Here is a 17874-nt window from a genome sequence, read left to right as displayed (position 1 = left end):
CCAAGCTGTGTCAGGACTCTGGAAAGAGTCATGAGTTTTCATTATTATCTTGTTAGCCTTCTGTAAGTATCCTTTCTGTGTAGTTTAGTATAGTATTCTTTAATACAGTAGAATAAAGTAATAAATTAGCCTTCAGGACCATGGAGTAGATGCATCATTCCTGCCATGGGGCTCCCTGCAAACACAACACCTTCCAACCCAAAGCATACTGTGATTATCCGAGATAAAACCTTGATTTGGTTTTTTTTTCAAACTTAAAGGTCTCTAGCAGATAACATTTAACCACTGAGTCACAAACCTCTGCCTTCTTTTATTTCATGTACATGAACTCCTCTCTTGCCTTTCACGCACTGACAAGTGTTCACTTCCTTACCTCCTTTTTATCTCCAGAGCCTCTTCTTCCCCCGGGCATGTTTTTAATGGCCTTACCAAGTAGCTGGTAATTAACTTTTACTCTGGTTTAGTTATTGACCGTTTCCCAGGATAGATTATGCAGAAAAACTCTTTCACCCATAGCACAGCTCTAGCCAGAGGTAAAACACGATACCTAGGAACAGATAAATCTCTTTTTTTCCCCTTCTGGGAGAGTGAGTAACCATGGATGCACAAGAAACAATGCCTGCAGATAAAAAGAAAGCCTCTAGATAATAATGTTTGTCAGAAGAGATTTGCACATTTCTTTGAACTGATATATTTATATCCTGCTAATTATTTGAGAAAAATCTCAGAGACCTTATCACAGACAGACAATGCCACGGTTATATTTTTTTCCCTTCAGGTCTAGGTTTCTTTTAAACATATCCCTCAAACTTTCAAGTTGGCTTTTCAGTTTCCAGACATTTTAGTAACTCACACTCACGAAAACACTCCTACCCTAGAACACACCAGTACGACTTGTCAGGAAACACCTCCAGATTTGAAGTCCATTGGAATTTTCCCACAAGCAGCCCAGGTCATGTTTTGAGTTTGCTGTAAATACTGGCTCTTGTGTTCTCACTCTGCTTTTCCAGGAACAGCACAGGATGCTGCTGTTCTGCTACCCCAGCAGCACACAGTAAGTTGTACCAGCAGGAGCCAAACACAGGTAGGTCACCTCAGGGTCTTTTTTCCTTTATAGCCTCGGGAACAGCAATTTAGGGAATGTTCTGCTCAGCAGCTTTTCAGCTTTTCCCTCACCTCTTAAAGGCACAAGGGAGCAAAATATCAAAAGAAGGCTTGGAAGCAACACTACAAAGCAACATTACACTTGGACTGGAGGAACAGCCAAGTTTGAGGTCACCTCCCTTCCAAGAGGAAAAGGGGAGTAAAAGATCATGCAGCCACCTGCAGAGCCCCATTGCAGGGTCTGTGTCTTCTCCCACAAACACTGGGAATGATTGATCCCCCCCAGGAATCACCGGGAATGATGCCCCGGGTGATTCTCCCTTGCTTGTCCCCTGGGTGATTCCCAGGGCTCTGCAGCTGAGGGCACACTCCATGGAGCACCCCAAAACCAGGGGATGTGAGATGGGAGCTCCTGCTGGTACCCCCTCCCAGCCTGCCCCAGAAGCTGCAATTCCAGCAGCATCGCACCAGCTGCCCTCCTTCAGAGGCAGAACAGCCTGGTAGAGACGGCAATTGTCAGACTCAAAGCAGTTTTCCATTTCTCATTCTTTCAGCAGACGAGCTGGTGGAAGTTGATTTGGCTTCAAGTTCCATCAAACACCCCAAGTCTGAGCAAGCTGGACTTAGATCCAACAAGGGAAAATCAGCTTTTCCTCAGCAATGACAGGAAGTGTCCAGCACTCAGTACTGCACCATCCCCATCTCACCCAGTGACACCACAGGGAAATGATTCCATCTACAGAGCAGCCCTAATTACAAGGATTTAAAACATCCCAAAGTACAGGTGCTGCTCCACCAGCAGGACAAGGCTGGCTAGCAGAATTTCAGCCTGCAAATCATGTCACAGGCAATGTCATCATGTTCTCCTGTGCCACCGCAAGCTGACACATTTCAAAAATAACATGCTTTAAATTGTTCCACACCACCAGATATGCAGAGTAAGCTGAAATTCCAGATGTCTTCATGGAAGCAGAGATACCTCACACACAGAAAATTCCCTTTTTAAAGCTCAGTGTCTCACTAATTCAGTTCCTGTTTTGTTTAAATGCTGACCAGTCTTTTGCACATTACAGTGCTGAGCACTAGGCTACAAATCTTGCTTGATTCAAGTAAAATATTCTTTATTATTCTACTCAAAAATTAGTGAAACAAAACCAGCGAATTATGGGAACTCATTCACAAACAAGTTTACATGAACATATTTTAATTCCTGTAATTAAACAGCCAGCCTGATGTCCCTCAGTGGCAGATTCTCTGCTAGTATCAACTGTCACAACCCCCTTGATCTCAGTGAGGAATATTTGGATCATCTGAGATCCATTTCTGTTAACAGAATCAATGGTGATTAACCAATTAAAGTGGTCCAACAACTATTTTGTCATTTGTAAAGTGTCCAAGTGCTTGACAGAAAATAGGAAACCTGTACCTATTATGAAATAATGCTCTTTTCCCCATGCTGTAACAAACAGACACTGCCAGCACAGCAGAAGCTGCCACCAGAGCCTGACTGCCATGGGACCCCAGGGATAAAGGCAATCAATTTTCTCTTCTAAAACCATAGCTGGGATCCATTAAATAGCCACAGACCCAATTTGCAGCCTCTGAGGCCAAGAAGTGCCACAGCTCCTGCATTCTGGCCTCCCAATGCCAGAGTTCACTCCATCCCACAGTCTGCTCCCTCAGGGAGAGCTGCATTTGTGACTGATGGCGAGGGAAATCCAAACTGAACCTGCCCAAAACTGCTGGGTTTGCACTAAGGGAGCCTGGAAATGCAAAACTTCTGCCTGCAGCCCCTGTGAGCAAGGCAGGTTTTATTCCCCCTCTTTGTTATCTCTCTCTCCTGCATTAAACAATTTGTGAGCTTTGTTTATATCGTCAATAGCACTGGGTGCCAATTGGGATAGAAAAGTTTACTTAGAATTTAATTATGTTTCAGAAGCCCCTGGGAAAACAGAGGAAAGTGGGAGTGTGGGAAGAGGGAAGCATTGTCAGAGTGGAAAGTTCTGAGCTCCTTTTTTAAAAAGAAGTGCATCTTGGACATGAATTACTTAGCCCAATTCCTTTACCATATGGACATGAACTACTCAGTCCAAGTCCTTTATCACAGGTACATCTTTCTCAGGTGACTGGAAGGAAAATCAAGCACATGAGCATTTTGTGATCCCAAGCTGGTGTCTGTACTTGGATCCTGGAGTCACTTTGGGAACATCCCCTCAGCAGCATCCTCCCTCGGAGCACAGGATCACAAAGCCCCTCACTCTGTGTTCAGTGAGAGAACGCCAGAGCCAGGTCTGCACTCGAGCTGGTGCCCAGTGAAACCCAGCAGGGCTGCTCTGCATTCCCGCTGCCACAACAAAGAGCAGGGAACAACCCTGATGGAGGGCAGGAGTGGGGAGAATAAATCCAGCAAACAGCTCAAAGCACTGCTCAGCTCATTATCACAGCCAGGAAAAAAAAAAAAAAAAGGTATTTCAGTATTTCAGCCCTAACAGAAAACATCCCACATCACACTAAGATTATGCACCAGAACTACAGGAAACACAAAGTTTTGAAATGACATTGTGAAGGTAGAAGACAAGAGCAAACTCAGATAAAAGGCCACAGGAAAAAGCAGATCCTATGCAAAAAATTATTCTGGCTTTGTTTCTTTCTCTAAGAATCTTGTCAGAGTCTTTTCCCTGGAAGGAAAGCGTCTGTCAGAGCAGGAGAGAGGAACTGAGAGCGGCAGATCTGAGCCGGGGGAACAAAAGCGGAGCAGCAGAGTAGAAAGGAGTCAGCAGCCAGTCCCCAGCAGTCTGGCACACAATAAAACACACCAGCAATCACAGCTTCGGCGAGAGACAGAGCAGGAGCTGCAGAGGAGAGGAACAGATGGAAAGACAAAGGCAATCAGGAATCAGAATGCACGGTTCCAGCAAGGAGGCTCCCCACCAGTGGACACTTTGCAGGCTTTAGTTCCATAACTAGGTCAAGGGATTGTTCGTTCTTTACCCCTTAACTGCTGCCTGAAGTAAAAAGTTCTGAAGTGAGAATGGATCCTAAAAAACCCCAAAAATACCCTGAGCATATATGGAAAATAAAGCAACGAATGAATATACAATATGCAATGTAAACTAATCAGATTTTAGTGTAAGATTTAATTGGGTACAGAACAGAGCACTCCATGAAAATACATGGAAGGGGATAAAATACAAAGTGATTTTCAAAGTGACTGGAGAAGTTGGAGATTATATATATGCACACATTTATATATATATATATGTAGGCACAAGGCTGACAGATGGCCAAAACCCCTTGGTAACTGCATTCAGTTTTCTTATAATCTGGAGTTAATTTTCCCCCTTAATCTTAGAAGTTTCTCAACACTCAAACTAAATTTGTGATGGTAACACTAATATGCTTCATTCACTGCATTCCCAGGAGCTCAGGTTTATGAAGGGATCGACTGAAAACTCAGGAGCAGCCCCAGGGCTGTCCAGGCACGTGCACAAAACTCAGCCCCTACAGAATAATCCATCCCTGGCAGCAAACACCACCCAGACACCCCCAACAAAGGCTCTCCTCCCTCTGCCCCCCTGCCCTGCCATCACTCAGCCCCTGCCACCCTGGCATATGTGCAGATAATCCCAGCAGGGAGATCCCAAATGCTGAGCACAGAGTGCCCATTGTGCCCCAGCTGCAGGGGATGGGGCACTGCGCCCTCACAGCCTGCCACAGCACACGGCACATCATCCCCAAGGAACAGGAATTTAGGGAAGATTTGCTCTGACACCCCCAGCACAGAAATGACAAAGGTGTTTAATGCTGGAGATGATGCTGGCTCCTCTGTAAAACCAGGTTGTGGCATTCACATCCTCTGAAAAAATCCCTTCACCCAGGACTTTCTCCCGGGATGCTGAGAAGCCTCAGAGAAAAAGGAAAACAATTCTTACCTCATTTGCTTCTCCTTTGTTGTGCTCACATGCAGAGTGTGTTTGGAGATTGTTTCATTGGTTTCAGGTGTGAATTATTTTGACTTTTTGGCTAATTGTTGCCAAGCTATGTCAAGACTCTAGAAAGAGTCACTAGTTGCCATTATTGGCTTTTTAACATTCTGTAAGTATCCTCTCTATATTTAGTATAGTATAGTATTGTTTAATATAGTATTATAAAGTAATAAATTAGCCTTCTGAGAACACAAACTCAGATTCACTGTTCCTGCCTCTGTCAGGACATTTCCCAGCAAATACAACCCCAGGTGTAACCCAGAGGCTGCTGCTGCTGCCAGGGGAAGCTCTCCCAGTGCCTTTTCTGGGGTTGGGCTGGAGCACAGAGGGAAGGAGAGCCCTGCTGGAGGGAGCAGGGTGAGGAGAGCCAGGGCAGCGGCTCTGAGGGCTCTGCTCTCGCTGTGCCTCTGCTGGAGTTGGGCTGGAGCACAGAGGGGAAGCAGAGCCCTGCTGGAGGGAGCAGGGTGAGGAGAGCCAGGGCAGCGGCTCTGGGGGCTCTGCTCTCGCTGTGCCCCTCTGGCAGGGAGATCAGGATGCACTCCAAGGAGCTGAATCCTCTGCCACATCCTGCTGGGGAACCTCTGATGAGTCATTTGTCCTCTGGCCCTCTCTTCCCTGCCCTTCACTCATCTCCTTGCTGAGCCCTCCCCATGTGGCTCTGCAGGACAAGCACATGGAGCTGTGCTGGGCTCTGACACACATCAGGGCCAGGCCTCCCTGGACTCCTGCTCAGAGTTTGGCTTCTCATTTTCATGTCCTGCTGGCCAAGAACCAACCAGTGCTTGGTTTGCTGCCAGCCATCTGCACTAGAGCTGAACAGACACAAACCCACTGAGAACTGAGAGCAGCATTCCAGCCATGGCTTTGAACAGACACCAGGAAGGACACACGAGTTCAGGTTTAGTTTCCAAATGGTTATGAATTTTGTTCACTTCTTACACAGGTTATTCTTTCATTTTCCTCAAGTGAAGAATGGCTTTAGAATAACTGGAGTGTATATTAAAACTTTCAGACCAATTAAATTCAAGATTAAATGAAAAAATACACAAGATGTGCACAGGTAAGAAACCACACATTCACTCAATTAAAACCAGAAAAAGCTAAGGATGGAAAGGAAGCTTCCCAGAGCTGACAGAGCACTGCAAAGCAGATTTTAGACAAATTCTAATTTCGCTTATTTTCTCAACCCACAGCTCGTAGGACACAAACTGATAAAGGCTGCTCTGGGAGGAAGGCTCAGGTGTTCCCAGGGCTCAGAGCTGCCCTTTCTCTCTCCCAGGTTCTCTCTCCCAGCTCATGGAGCAGCCTCGCATCGCCATCTCTTGGCAGATCCTCGGAGAACAACCCAACTAAACACGAAATTAACAGGAACAAAACATTGGGGCTAAAAACACAGACATGTTTCTCTTACCAGCCAAACAACAGCAGACTGAATGTCCAGCTGAGGAGTCAATACTCACCTCACTTGCCTGACTCAATACTTGTACTTAATGGTAGGCATGCTTTAAAAAACAAAACTGAGAAATTAAATACACTCTAGCCTATTCCCCCCCCTTTTTTCAATTTTTCCACAACAGAATAATTTTTAAAGCCAGCTTATATAAGCAGCACATAACCACTACTCTGAATTCAAGATTTTACCCACCTGATTAAAAGAGGATCAAATCACAATCAGACTTATGGGCAAAAATATAGCTCAAAGTTCTTGATTCTTTCAAGTACATAAAGTGACAACCTACATAGCAGGGAGTTGGGTTTCTTTACTTCCTAAACACCTTTGTCAAGCCTTTGGAAAAGAGATCCTTTATTCAGAACAGAGCTGTAAAACCTAGTCTAAGAGCAAGCCCCTAAAACAATTCAAGGATTTAGTCCTAGTGAAATCCAGCAGCACTTGGGGGACTCTTATAAATTTTATTTGTGATTTCTGCAACTATGTGCAAGTCAGCAACTAAAACACACACCAAAGCCTTGGCAGGCCCAGCAGAGCTAACACCCCACAGCAGAGGCTCCCAGCAGGGATTTTAGGGGACAGCAGTTAAACAGCAGCTCCTGCAGAGCACCAAGCCAGGCCCCAGGGCCATTTACCATTATTCCAGCTGAGTGATCAGAAACAATTTGCAGCAGTTCAACACTGAGCCCATCAAACGCGGCTCCTTGCAATGCTATAAAAGGATGACAACAGCAAGAGCTGTAAAAAAGCACCCAGAATTATGAAGTTGCAAACACTGGGAGATAAACAAGGTCACTGAGTAGCTCCTGGAGATGCAGCTATATGGATGTGACCTTTCTGTAAAAAGTGGTAATTTCAGTGAAAATAACCTTTCAGTTCCAAGGGAGAGGGGAGTAAGTCATGTCTCCTGCCCTGGCAGTTCATGATGAGACTCCCAGCCCTAATTTAAAGGTCACCAACAATCGTCTGAAAGCAAGATTGCTTTTCACTGTGTCCACGTTCCATGTAATGTGGTCAGAGCTGAGTAACCCACAAGAGCACAGCTGCGTGGCCAGGCAGGCAGCTCAGCCCTCCCTGAAGGGCTCACCACCTCCTTGGACACACCAAAACCTCATCAGAATCATCAGTGAGACAGACTGCTGGCACAAAGGATTCGTCTGCTGGTCTGTATTACAGGAGTTCTGTCACTGTTCTCACTCTGGTAACAGGGAGAGGAACTCAAGTCCCTGCTATGCAACACCCTCCAAACCCAGCTAATGCTGCACTAAAATCAGAGTTATTCTGCAAACAGGAGCAGCCTTCACTCCCTGTCTGCCTGCTCATGGGGGCTGGATGCAAAGGACACTGCTGGAGGGCAGAGCAGGGCTGATCATCCCAGGGGTACATCCCTAAAAAGTTCATCAAAAGTTCCCTTCCCACCAGAAACATCCCCGGACCCTCCCATCGGTGGCTTTAGGTTTGATTTGTACCTTCAGGAGCAGCTGTGAGTGCTGGCCCTGGCTGAGCCCTGCCCATGCCCAGAGCCCCTGGATCCCAGTTATGGCACTGGGAACCTTCCCAGTTTACACCTGCACAGCACTGGGAGCCCTCCCAGTTACCTGCACTGCCCTGGGAGCCCTCCCAGCACTGAGATGCTTCCACAGAACCCCAGATTGGTTCCACCCATCCCATCCCCATCCATGGCAGGGCCCCCTCCCACTGTCCCAGGTGCTCCAGCCCCAGTGTCCAGCCTGGCCTTGGGCACTGCCAGGGATCCAGGGGCACCACAGCTGTGCCAGGCCCTCACCAGCACAAATTCCTACCCAATATCTAATCTAAACCTACTCGCTGTCAATTCAAAGCCACCCAAAAAAAGTGTTGCATAAAGCACTACGATAAAAATTGAGGGATTGCATCAAAATTAATTACCTTTCAGAGCTATTAATTTAGAAAAAACTGAAGTCCTACATAAGCTAACTTTATTTCTTTTTTTTCTTCCCCCTTCCTAAATTTTCTTTGAGAAGGAACATTTAGCATTTAAGCATTATGCCTTTGAGATAAATTGTATTTAAAGGTTACAGCACAAAACTACATCTCTCAGCCCCATGCAAGATGGTTTATTAATTGCCCTGGATACACACTCATAAATTTGTTTGGGTAATTTGATGAGAGGAATTGATTTACTATCACAGTGAAATACTACATTAAACACACATAATTCATTCTTCATACAGCTCCTCCCCCCCTTAAAAGCATCCTGTCTGACTGCAGGCCACACTGAATTATTATTCTGTAATCATTAAGTGATTTGTTTAACCACAGCACACACACTTAACATTAATCTATATTCCTATTTTAGTTTCACCTTTATGTTTTCTGTTGTCCTACCAACAAGGAAAAATTATGGATTTCATATAAGTCAGAGTACAGTTAAGGAGAGCAAGACAAGATCAGCAACATTTCTATTCTCCAAACAGATCTTTTTCAACAATGCAAATGGGAAAAAAATGCAACGTGAAATCTTTTTGAAAGCATGAACAGCACAGAACCATCACAGTGAAAAATTTGTAATATACTGAGCAAATGTTGCTTGTGGGGAAAAAAACCAAACTCTACCCCGTTTTTATTACTATTAAATCATTTAATAAAGGAAAGGCTCAGACCAAGATGCTACCTGTGATGAGAACTAGAAAGACTTTTTCCAGCCTGACCCAACATACACTCAAGATAAATGTGATTATTCCTCACTCAACCTTCCATTTATCCATAAAGCATTACAATTGTCCATCAGCCTTGGCTCCTGTGCATTGCAGGAGTTGCATTCCAGCAGTTCTTGAGAGAATTTAAGCAGCAAGATGAAACACTCAAACTGACAGCAAACCCCAAAAAGAACCACTCCAACCAGAGTATTTCCAGGCACCAGGCCACACTAGTGATGGGAAATCAAGAGCAGAAAGCTAAATTATTTACTTTAAAGAAAGCTAAAATAACCTAAGAAATTTTCATTACACTCTCTTTCATGAGGTATAGAGATGAGACTTGAGAAAAGGAAACATCTGGATTCTCTGAGAAAAGAACTTGAATCAATACAGTCCTTTGGGGCCAATTGAGATGAAAACACTGGTGGTTTTCATTCACTAATTTAAGATTTTTTTTAATTTTTTTTTTTTGTTAATGTACTAAAGAATATGGTGGGTTTGGTGTTTGCCAATCACTAATGCACTCACTTTCTGTTGTGAGACAGGATTAGGAGAAAGGTAAAGTAAGTTTAAAACTTTACGAGGGCATGGCATTCACATTCTCTGAACAATCCCTTTGCCCAGGATTTGTCTCCTGAGAAGCTGAGAGGCCTCAGAGAAAAAGGAAAACAATAATTATCTGATTTGCTTCTCCTGTGTTGTGCTGCTTTGGAATGTGTTTGGAGATTGTTTACCTAAAGACATTTGGATATTTTTATAGTTTGGTGATTGTTTCAATGGTTTCATATGAATTGTTTTTGACTTAATGGCCAGTCAGTGCCAAGCTGTATTGGGGTGGTAAAAGGAGTTACAAGTTTTCATTATTATCTTTTCAGCATTCTGTCTGTATCCTTTCTGTATTTTTTAGTACAGTTTTGTACAGCATTCTTATAATATTATATAGTCTCATAAAATAATAAATTAGCCTTCTGAGACCATGGAGTCAGATCCATCATCCCTCCCTTCATCTGGGCACCCCACAAACACCCCAGGGATCCTCTCTCAGCTCCATTTCCTCTGCAGCAGGGGCAGATCTCCCTCTGGCAAGCAGCAGCACATGAGGGATAGCAGCAGCCAGGGCTGGCAGCAGAGTTTGCAGAGCCTGCTGCATCCCTGAGACATCCACTCACACCCTGCCTGCAGCCCTGAATGCCCATTACACGTGTAGCCCATAAAAGATGGGAGTGCTGTGCAAATCCACCTCCCTGAGGCAGAGGGAAATGCCAGAGGTCAGCGGTGTCAGAGGAGGTTTGTTCATACAAGGCAGATGGGGAGCACGGGAGGAATTTGATGTGCACTTCAAAGGGAGGGAATTTGTCCAGTCTGGCAGGCAGGTCTGTGTCTCACTTGGTAATGAGCCTCTTTTGAAGAAATACTGTTACACAGGAGCCTGTTTAACTGAAAGGCTGTTCTGTGGCTTTCTCTGTTAACAAAGATATCAGGAAACATTCCCTGCCAAACACCAGCACAGTTTTAGCCAGCAGATGAGGGATCCACCCAGTCTTTGTACGTGGCTCACCTGCTGCTGCCAGGCCAAAATAGGGGTGAGTTCAATCACCTGAAATACATCAAGACTAATTTTCACAAAAATATATTACTATTAATGAGCAATCCATTTGCATGGTGAGAGCTGAATTGTTCTCATTGCTCTGACCTATTCCGCTTACATCCAAGGATGTGACAAAATATTGAGTGATAAAACTTTGGTACTCATCTCAAAGTCAAGACTTTCTGAGTGTATTGGCAAAGAGATTTATGGTTCCTGTTACCCAATCAATGTTGCAAGAGCAGCACATGGAAAGGATGAAATGCAGAGCCCTGTGATAACCAAGAGCTCAACCACTGCTGAAATTGTTCCATGTGCCTCTGCATCAGTTTTCTTATCTGAACAAGAAAGGAAACAAAGTTCATCTCTCTCTGCAGAAGCACTTGGAGATATTTTGATAAACTGCATTATTCAAACACAGCATTTTCCAAGGTCAGCCCTCTCTGAGCAGAAAAGCTTAAATAAACTGATCTTCAACTTCCCCTTGCAGGATTTACACACACCACGGCCAGAGCTCCCACTGCAGCCTGCATTTCCTGGGGAGGGTTCCAGCAGCTCGTTAGCACACAGCAGGAGCCCGGGCTGGGGAACGAGTTCCCCTGTGGCATTCACATTCCCTGAACGGGATCCCTTTGCTTTACCTTGTTCTTGCAGAGATTGGGCCCACAGAAAACCAGGGAGCCAAAGGGAGCCTCCAAGCAGCCTTTAGCAAAAGGCTCCTGGTCACCCTCCCTGGGAGAGCCCTGAAACCAGGATTTGGGGCCAAAACCAGCACAAGGGAGACACAGCTGAGCTGATGGAGAGCTGGCAACGCTCCCAGCTGGAGAAAGGGCTGCACCACATCCCCAGGAGCACTGATGGGGACACCAGAATTTCACCAGACACGTGGAATTCTGTGTTTATCACTCACTGGTTTCATTTCCACCACACCAATTTGGAATCTTTGCCTTTTGCCTACCAGAAAGGCAGGAAAGTTTCACATCCAGTTTCCTCTAAGCCAGGACTGTACCAAGGTTTCTGAGCACACCTCCCTCAAGTGCAGTTGATGAGCCACAGGTTCTCACCCCTGAGCTTGGCACAGCACACAGCCTCAGCCACCAAAACCCTGAGTGAGGTAAAGGCACAAACTCCCAGTTCAGGCAGGGCAAACCTCCCAGATTCTAGTGTTCAGAAGAATATTAAGAAATCCAAAAGAGTGTAGACAGGGATCACAAAAGTTACTTATGAGAAGAAAGTATTATTTATATAGAGGGAAAACCCAACAGCTTAATACACATAGCGTAATAAAAACGATTTGCAGTCTCATCCCAGAGACTGCAAAGAAACTCCCAGGTGCCTCAGATCAGTATCACAAAGTTTGCCTCCAATTCACTCTTCCAGCTCCATTTTAAGCTGTCCTAACACAACAATTTTATATAACAAATGAAAACTTTCACTCAATTTTTCACCCACCCTGGACCTCCCAACACTTTAACCAGTCATAGTTCAACACAACAGAGCTCTAGATGAAGTAAGGAGGAGGAAAACACTGGATTTTCCATGACCTTTTGCAAACTCCCAAATCCCTCCCCTGCACATATAAGCAACTTGTTTCTTCTACAACAGAATAATGACTTGTTACTGCAATCACTTTAAAATGGTGGGGAATTCCATCTGGCACTAGGGACCAACAGCCAAATCAGTGCCTTGATCTAAAGGTCAGCTTGTTAACAACAGAAAGCCTAAACTGAAGCACATTTTAGCATCACCAACCACTCAGCATCTCAGCATCTCTCCCAAAGCTGATCAGCCTTCCCCACACTCCTGGGGTGAGAGCAGCCACCCTGAGCAGCTGTGCTGGACAAACCCAGGACCACAGGCTGGGTTTAACCCTTCTACCATGCACATTCAATAATAAAGCACTAGTAGCACAACTTCAAACCGATTAAAGTCTTGCCCAAAATTAAGCCAGACATTGAGAAGCACAGACCACCAGAAATGCCTCTTTTGTACCTCCCCTCCTCCTACAGCCCCAGTGCAAAAACAATCCTTTCACTTACCCAACAAACAACAATTTCATTACCTTAACATCAGCTCTCTACCCCCATTATCCCCCATAAATACAAATTTCATTGTCCAGACTCACCAGCAACTCCCCTGCTGCTGCTCAAGTCCTTTTTGCAGGCACGACGAAGGAAACAAAAGATGCAACAACTTCCCACTTCTTGAATGTTGCAGAAAGAAGGGCCAGAAAAAGCCAGGGCAATAACCATCCCTAGGATCAGCAGCCACAGTAACATCCTCCCGGAGGAGCACAAGGCACACTCCAGAAACTTCTAACAGCCAGCTCTGAGGCAGGGGCTCATTTGTAGGTGTGCTAATTAAGTTCCAAATGGAAACACCTGGCTCGTGCAGGTGAAACGATTTAACAGCTTCAGCTTCAGGTGAAATGCTTTAACAGCTTCAGGTGAAATGATTTAACAGCCTCAGCATCATCAACCTCAAACCCAAAACACCTGAGCTCAATACAAAAGCTAATGGAACCCCCCCCCCCTCCCCAGCAGGGGGGCACACCTGCCTTTGTTTCCCCAAGACATGGAGCAGTTTCTAGCTCTGAAAGAGATCGTGTGAGATGCTTTAGAAGAATGTCGTACATTGCACAGGCAGGACTTCCCTGAGCCAGGTTTAGATGAGAGATTGGGAATAAATTCTTGTTTGTGAGGAGAGGAAGCCCTGGCACAAGCAGCTGTGGCTGCCCCTGGATCCCTGGCAGTGCCCAAGGCCAGGCTGGGCATTGGAGCACCCTGGGACAGTGGGAGGGGTCCCTGCCATGGCAGGGGTGGCACTGGGTGGGGTTTAGGGTCCCTTCCAACCCAAACCAGTGTGTGATCCCAAGCCACAAGTTGTTTCCATGGATTCGTGTCTCCCATCACACTGAACACTGATTTGGCTGCATTATGTCCTGCCAAAAGCCATAACCCCCAGCTGTAAAAAAACAGGAACACACTCCTGGTACTACAGCGATTTCAGCATTTATTATAATAAGGCCTAGAGCTTAGGGGGGTCCGTGGGCTGAGCAGGAGCGTTCCCAGCCATCGAGGATGCTGCAGCGCTGGATCTGCCTCCTTCCCTGAGCAGCGATGTCCCCCCTGTTCCAGGTGGAGGGGCACGGATTCAGTGGGTCTGATGCCCCCTTTTATCCTGTTTTCTGACCCTTTGGATTGGTTTCTGTTGGGATCCTTCATTTGTGTGAAGGTTTAAGGCGCTGGATTGGCCATTACAGCTCTGTCCAGGCTGGCTCGTTTCCCTTGGAGTAGTGCACTTTATTTAGGTGTATAACGGTGAGTACCGTATTTCTTATAACTACCCTTTTATCCCCTTTTACAATATAACAACCAAACTTTTTAACAGAACACGCTCAATAATTATTAACTATTTTACAACAGTTTCTAACCTATTTTTGACAATGACCTTGGCTGTTCCCATCCACAGGACAGGAGCATGGGGCACTGCCTGCCCTGCACGGGAGCTCGGAGCCCCATCCCCTCATCAGACACATAAAAAAAAGAAAAAAAGGAAAAAAGCAAACCCAAAATAAGCAGAGATTGACAGCCGCGTGAGGAATTGACACAACTCCGTGGTTTGCCATTAACACTGACCACTGAGGCGCGCACTTCGCACGCATCGCACGAAGCGCAGCGCGACTTGGAGGCGCAGCCTCGGGTAGGGAGGGAGGGACCAGAGATGATGCCGCGGTATTTCCCCGTACCCTGCCGAGGGCGGCTGCATCCCTGGGCCGGGGATGCGGGGCGAGACCGGAGCGGGAGCGGGGTCGGGGTGAGACCGGGCCGGTGTGGAACAGGAACGGGAACGGGGCCGGGCCGGGGTTCCCTCGCAGTCCCCGCCCCGATGGGGACGGGACCGCGCAACACGGCACCGCCCTCTATTGGCGCTGTCAATCACCGTTTCTGCCCAATCAGCGAGCGGTACCTGCCCCGCGCAGCCAATGGGCGCGGAGCTTTGGCGGCGGGGGCGGGGCGCGGGCATGGCGGAGCTGAGCGGCGGCAGCGAGGCCGTGGCCGTGGAGCTGTGGCCGCCCGGGGAGGCCCCGCCGGCCTTCCAGGTACCGGGGCGGGACACCGGGGAGGAGAGCGGGGCATGGGCACCTCCCTCTGCAGGGACATCCTCCCTCCGCAGGGACACCCTCCTCTGCAAGCCCCTCCGGCCGGGCCTCGGACACCGCCGGCGGTGCGGCAGCCGCTGCTTCTCCGGGCAGCCTGTGCCTGGGGCTCACACGGAAGGATTTATCCCTAATATCGCATCTAAATCTGCTGGGTTTTAGTTTGTATCTGTTCCTGCTTGTCCTGTCGCTCCAGGATGCCTAGGAATTTGCTTTAGTGGTGTTAAAAATTTTATACAAACCAGATTGGAGAAGCTTCTAATAAGCCTTGAGAAAAAATTGTGATCCCTGTAGAGCCAAATCTCCCTGAATTGCGTGGTGTGCTCGTATTTTACTGAAATGGTGGTTGATGAGCATTAAACTTGGTTTTGAGTGAAGCCGAGTGACTGAGAAGCTGATGCTTATTAGAAAAAGAAATTTGCAAATGCACTGTGATCTTTCACAACACCCAGAAGTGCCAGGTACAAGCTGTTGTGAAGTGTAATATTTAGTGATAGCACATCCTCCAGGCTTCTAAATAAAGCGGAATGCTGAGGAGGGAGTGGAAATACCCTCTGGCTGTCCTGTACCTTGCTTTCCAAATGCAGCAGTTTCTGTCGGGTTTTGTTTTTCGGCACTCCGTGGTTCTATAGCCATTCACCTGCTGGGGGCATCAGTGTAATTTTGAGAACCTGATTTCCTACCGGAACTGGGAGGCAGTGTGCATGCAACAAGCTGAAGAGATAAATTAAAAGTATCTTCATTTTTAACATAACTGTGTATTTGAAATTCTGTGGCTTGAAGAGCTATAGAGTAACTTTAGAAGTAACTTATTGAGCATTTTGAAGTGCGGGGAGAATTACTTTAGCAATACCTTGATAATTCTGCTAATAAATAATCCATAAATAAATATCTTTATTATCTCTAGAAATGAAAATCGTACATAGTAGAGTCTAATGAGGTTGGTTTTTTTCTGCTAAACACTTTTTGTGGCCAGGGGGTTGTTTTGAGATATTCAGACACTAATCACAGAATAATGATGTTGGAAGAGAGCTCTAAGATCATCACCCAACCTATGCCCTAATGACTATAGCACCAAGTGCCATGTCCAGTCTTTTTTTAAACACATCCAGAGATGGTGATTCTACCACCTCCCTGGGAGGAGCAGTCAGCTGGTTTTTGGTCTATATGGAATATCTGATTTGTATTCTTTCAAACATTTCAGCCAAGTTTGGGTTGGCAGTTGACAGAAAAGCAAAGCGTTCACGATTTTTGTTGTGGGATCACTGTTTACAGACACAGCCTTGTTTACCATTGTGGCTCTGACTGCTGTGTCCCTGCAGTACAGCCCCGAGAGCGTGGCCGGAGCGGACGGACAGCTGGACCCCACGGAGGTGACGTTCCCGGGCTGCTCGTGCCGCAGCCGCTCCTGCGCGGCGCCCGCGTGCCCCTGCCTGAGCCGCGGGCACAGCTACAGCAGCCAGGGGCTCCTGCTGGCCCTGCAGCAGCACGAGCAGGAGCAGCCCTTCTCCAGGCCCGTGTTTGAGTGCAACAGCCTGTGCTGCTGCGGGGAGGGCTGCCAGAACCGCCTGGTGCAGCGGGGGCTGCGGCTGCGCCTGCAGGTGTTCCGCACGCAGCGCAAGGGCTGGGGCGTGCGCGCCCTGCAGCCCGTCCCCGCGGGCAGCTTCGTGTGCGAGTACGCCGGGGAGGTGCTGGGCTTTGCCGAGGCTCAGAGGAGAATCCAGGCGCAGAGCCCACAGGAGCCAAACTACATCATTGCAGTGAGGGAGCACCTGCACGACGGGCGCCTCATGGAGACCTTCGTGGATCCCACGCGCGTCGGGAACGTGGGCAGGTTCCTGAACCACTCCTGTGAGCCCAACCTCTTCATGGTGCCCGTCAGGGTTGACTCCATGGTGCCCAAACTGGCGCTTTTTGCAGCTGCTGATATTGCTGCTGGAGAGGAACTCACGTATGATTACTCTGGAAGATTCCGGAACTTCCCAGGGGCCAGCAGAGAACACAAAGCTCCGGAGGAGGAGAACAGCCTGAGGAAACCTTGCTACTGTGGCTCACGCACGTGTGCTTCCTTCTTACCTTGGGACAGCTCCCTCTTCTCCACACCAGCGAGTTCTCCATAGCCTTTCAGCCTTTAACACACCTAGAAATTCTGTTTTCTCCAGCAGTTAAATCAAACTCATTCTGCTCCAACAAGGAAGCACATGGCGTTTGAGGAGCAGCAAAGACACATGGTTTCAAGAACTAATTTTATGGAAAAACCTTTTCAAGGTGGATAGTACAAGGGATTATTGGAGCTTTGAGATGTTCCAAAATCAGTGAATAAGCCAAGCCTGGTGGTTTTGTCTGGTTTTCCTCTGACAGCTTGCTGTATTCTCAGTTTGTACCCTTCAGAAAGAATTTGTACCTCTGGCACTTGTACACAGACAGGACATGATAACAGCAGTTATCAGATACACATCTATACCTTAAAAGTCTAAGTATCTAAAGGAGTTACCATTCCTCATGATCAAACATACATCCTAATCCTAAACTAGTGTAAATGAGAGTAACTACACTGACATCTCAAATGTAGCCCACACAATGTTGTTCATAACAACCTCTAATAAGATTGCTGTCATATGAATTATTCTTCTGTAATACACACAATAACAGGTTTGTCGTAGTTCCATTTATAAGGGTAGCCCATAAAAGGAAAGTCACTGAGAGTGGCTCAAGAAAATAACAACATGAACCATGATTCTTGCAAGAAAGGCATTAGGTTCTTAAAATCCATTAAATTATTGTTTTTAAATTACTTGCTGTAATTTTTTTTGTTGTTCCACAAAGCATAGTAACCACTAATTATTGATGTAAAAGCAAAGAGTAGCTGTAGTACCTGGTGTGTCCCTTCTCCAGCTGCCTGCCCAAAGCTG

The 17874-nt window shown here is 46.6% G+C and overlaps 1 protein-coding gene across 1 annotated transcript; it reads left to right on the top strand.

Moving 5' to 3' along the window:
- The first annotated feature begins 14825 nt into the window (after positions 1-14825).
- On the top strand, positions 14826-17756 carry LOC135453370 (histone-lysine N-methyltransferase SETMAR). Its single transcript, XM_064724365.1, has 2 exons — positions 14826-14905; positions 16285-17756. Exons 1-2 carry the CDS (start codon positions 14828-14830, stop codon positions 17080-17082), a joined length of 876 nt encoding a protein of 291 aa, XP_064580435.1. The 5' UTR covers positions 14826-14827; the 3' UTR covers positions 17083-17756.
- The last annotated feature ends 118 nt before the right edge of the window (positions 17757-17874 follow it).

The sequence above is a fragment of the Zonotrichia leucophrys genome, chromosome 12 (assembly GCF_028769735.1).
Source record: "Zonotrichia leucophrys gambelii isolate GWCS_2022_RI chromosome 12, RI_Zleu_2.0, whole genome shotgun sequence".
NCBI classification, from domain to species: domain Eukaryota; kingdom Metazoa; phylum Chordata; class Aves; order Passeriformes; family Passerellidae; genus Zonotrichia; species Zonotrichia leucophrys.
Note: the sequence above shows the minus strand (reverse complement) of the source record. Positions and strands in the feature narration are given on the sequence as shown.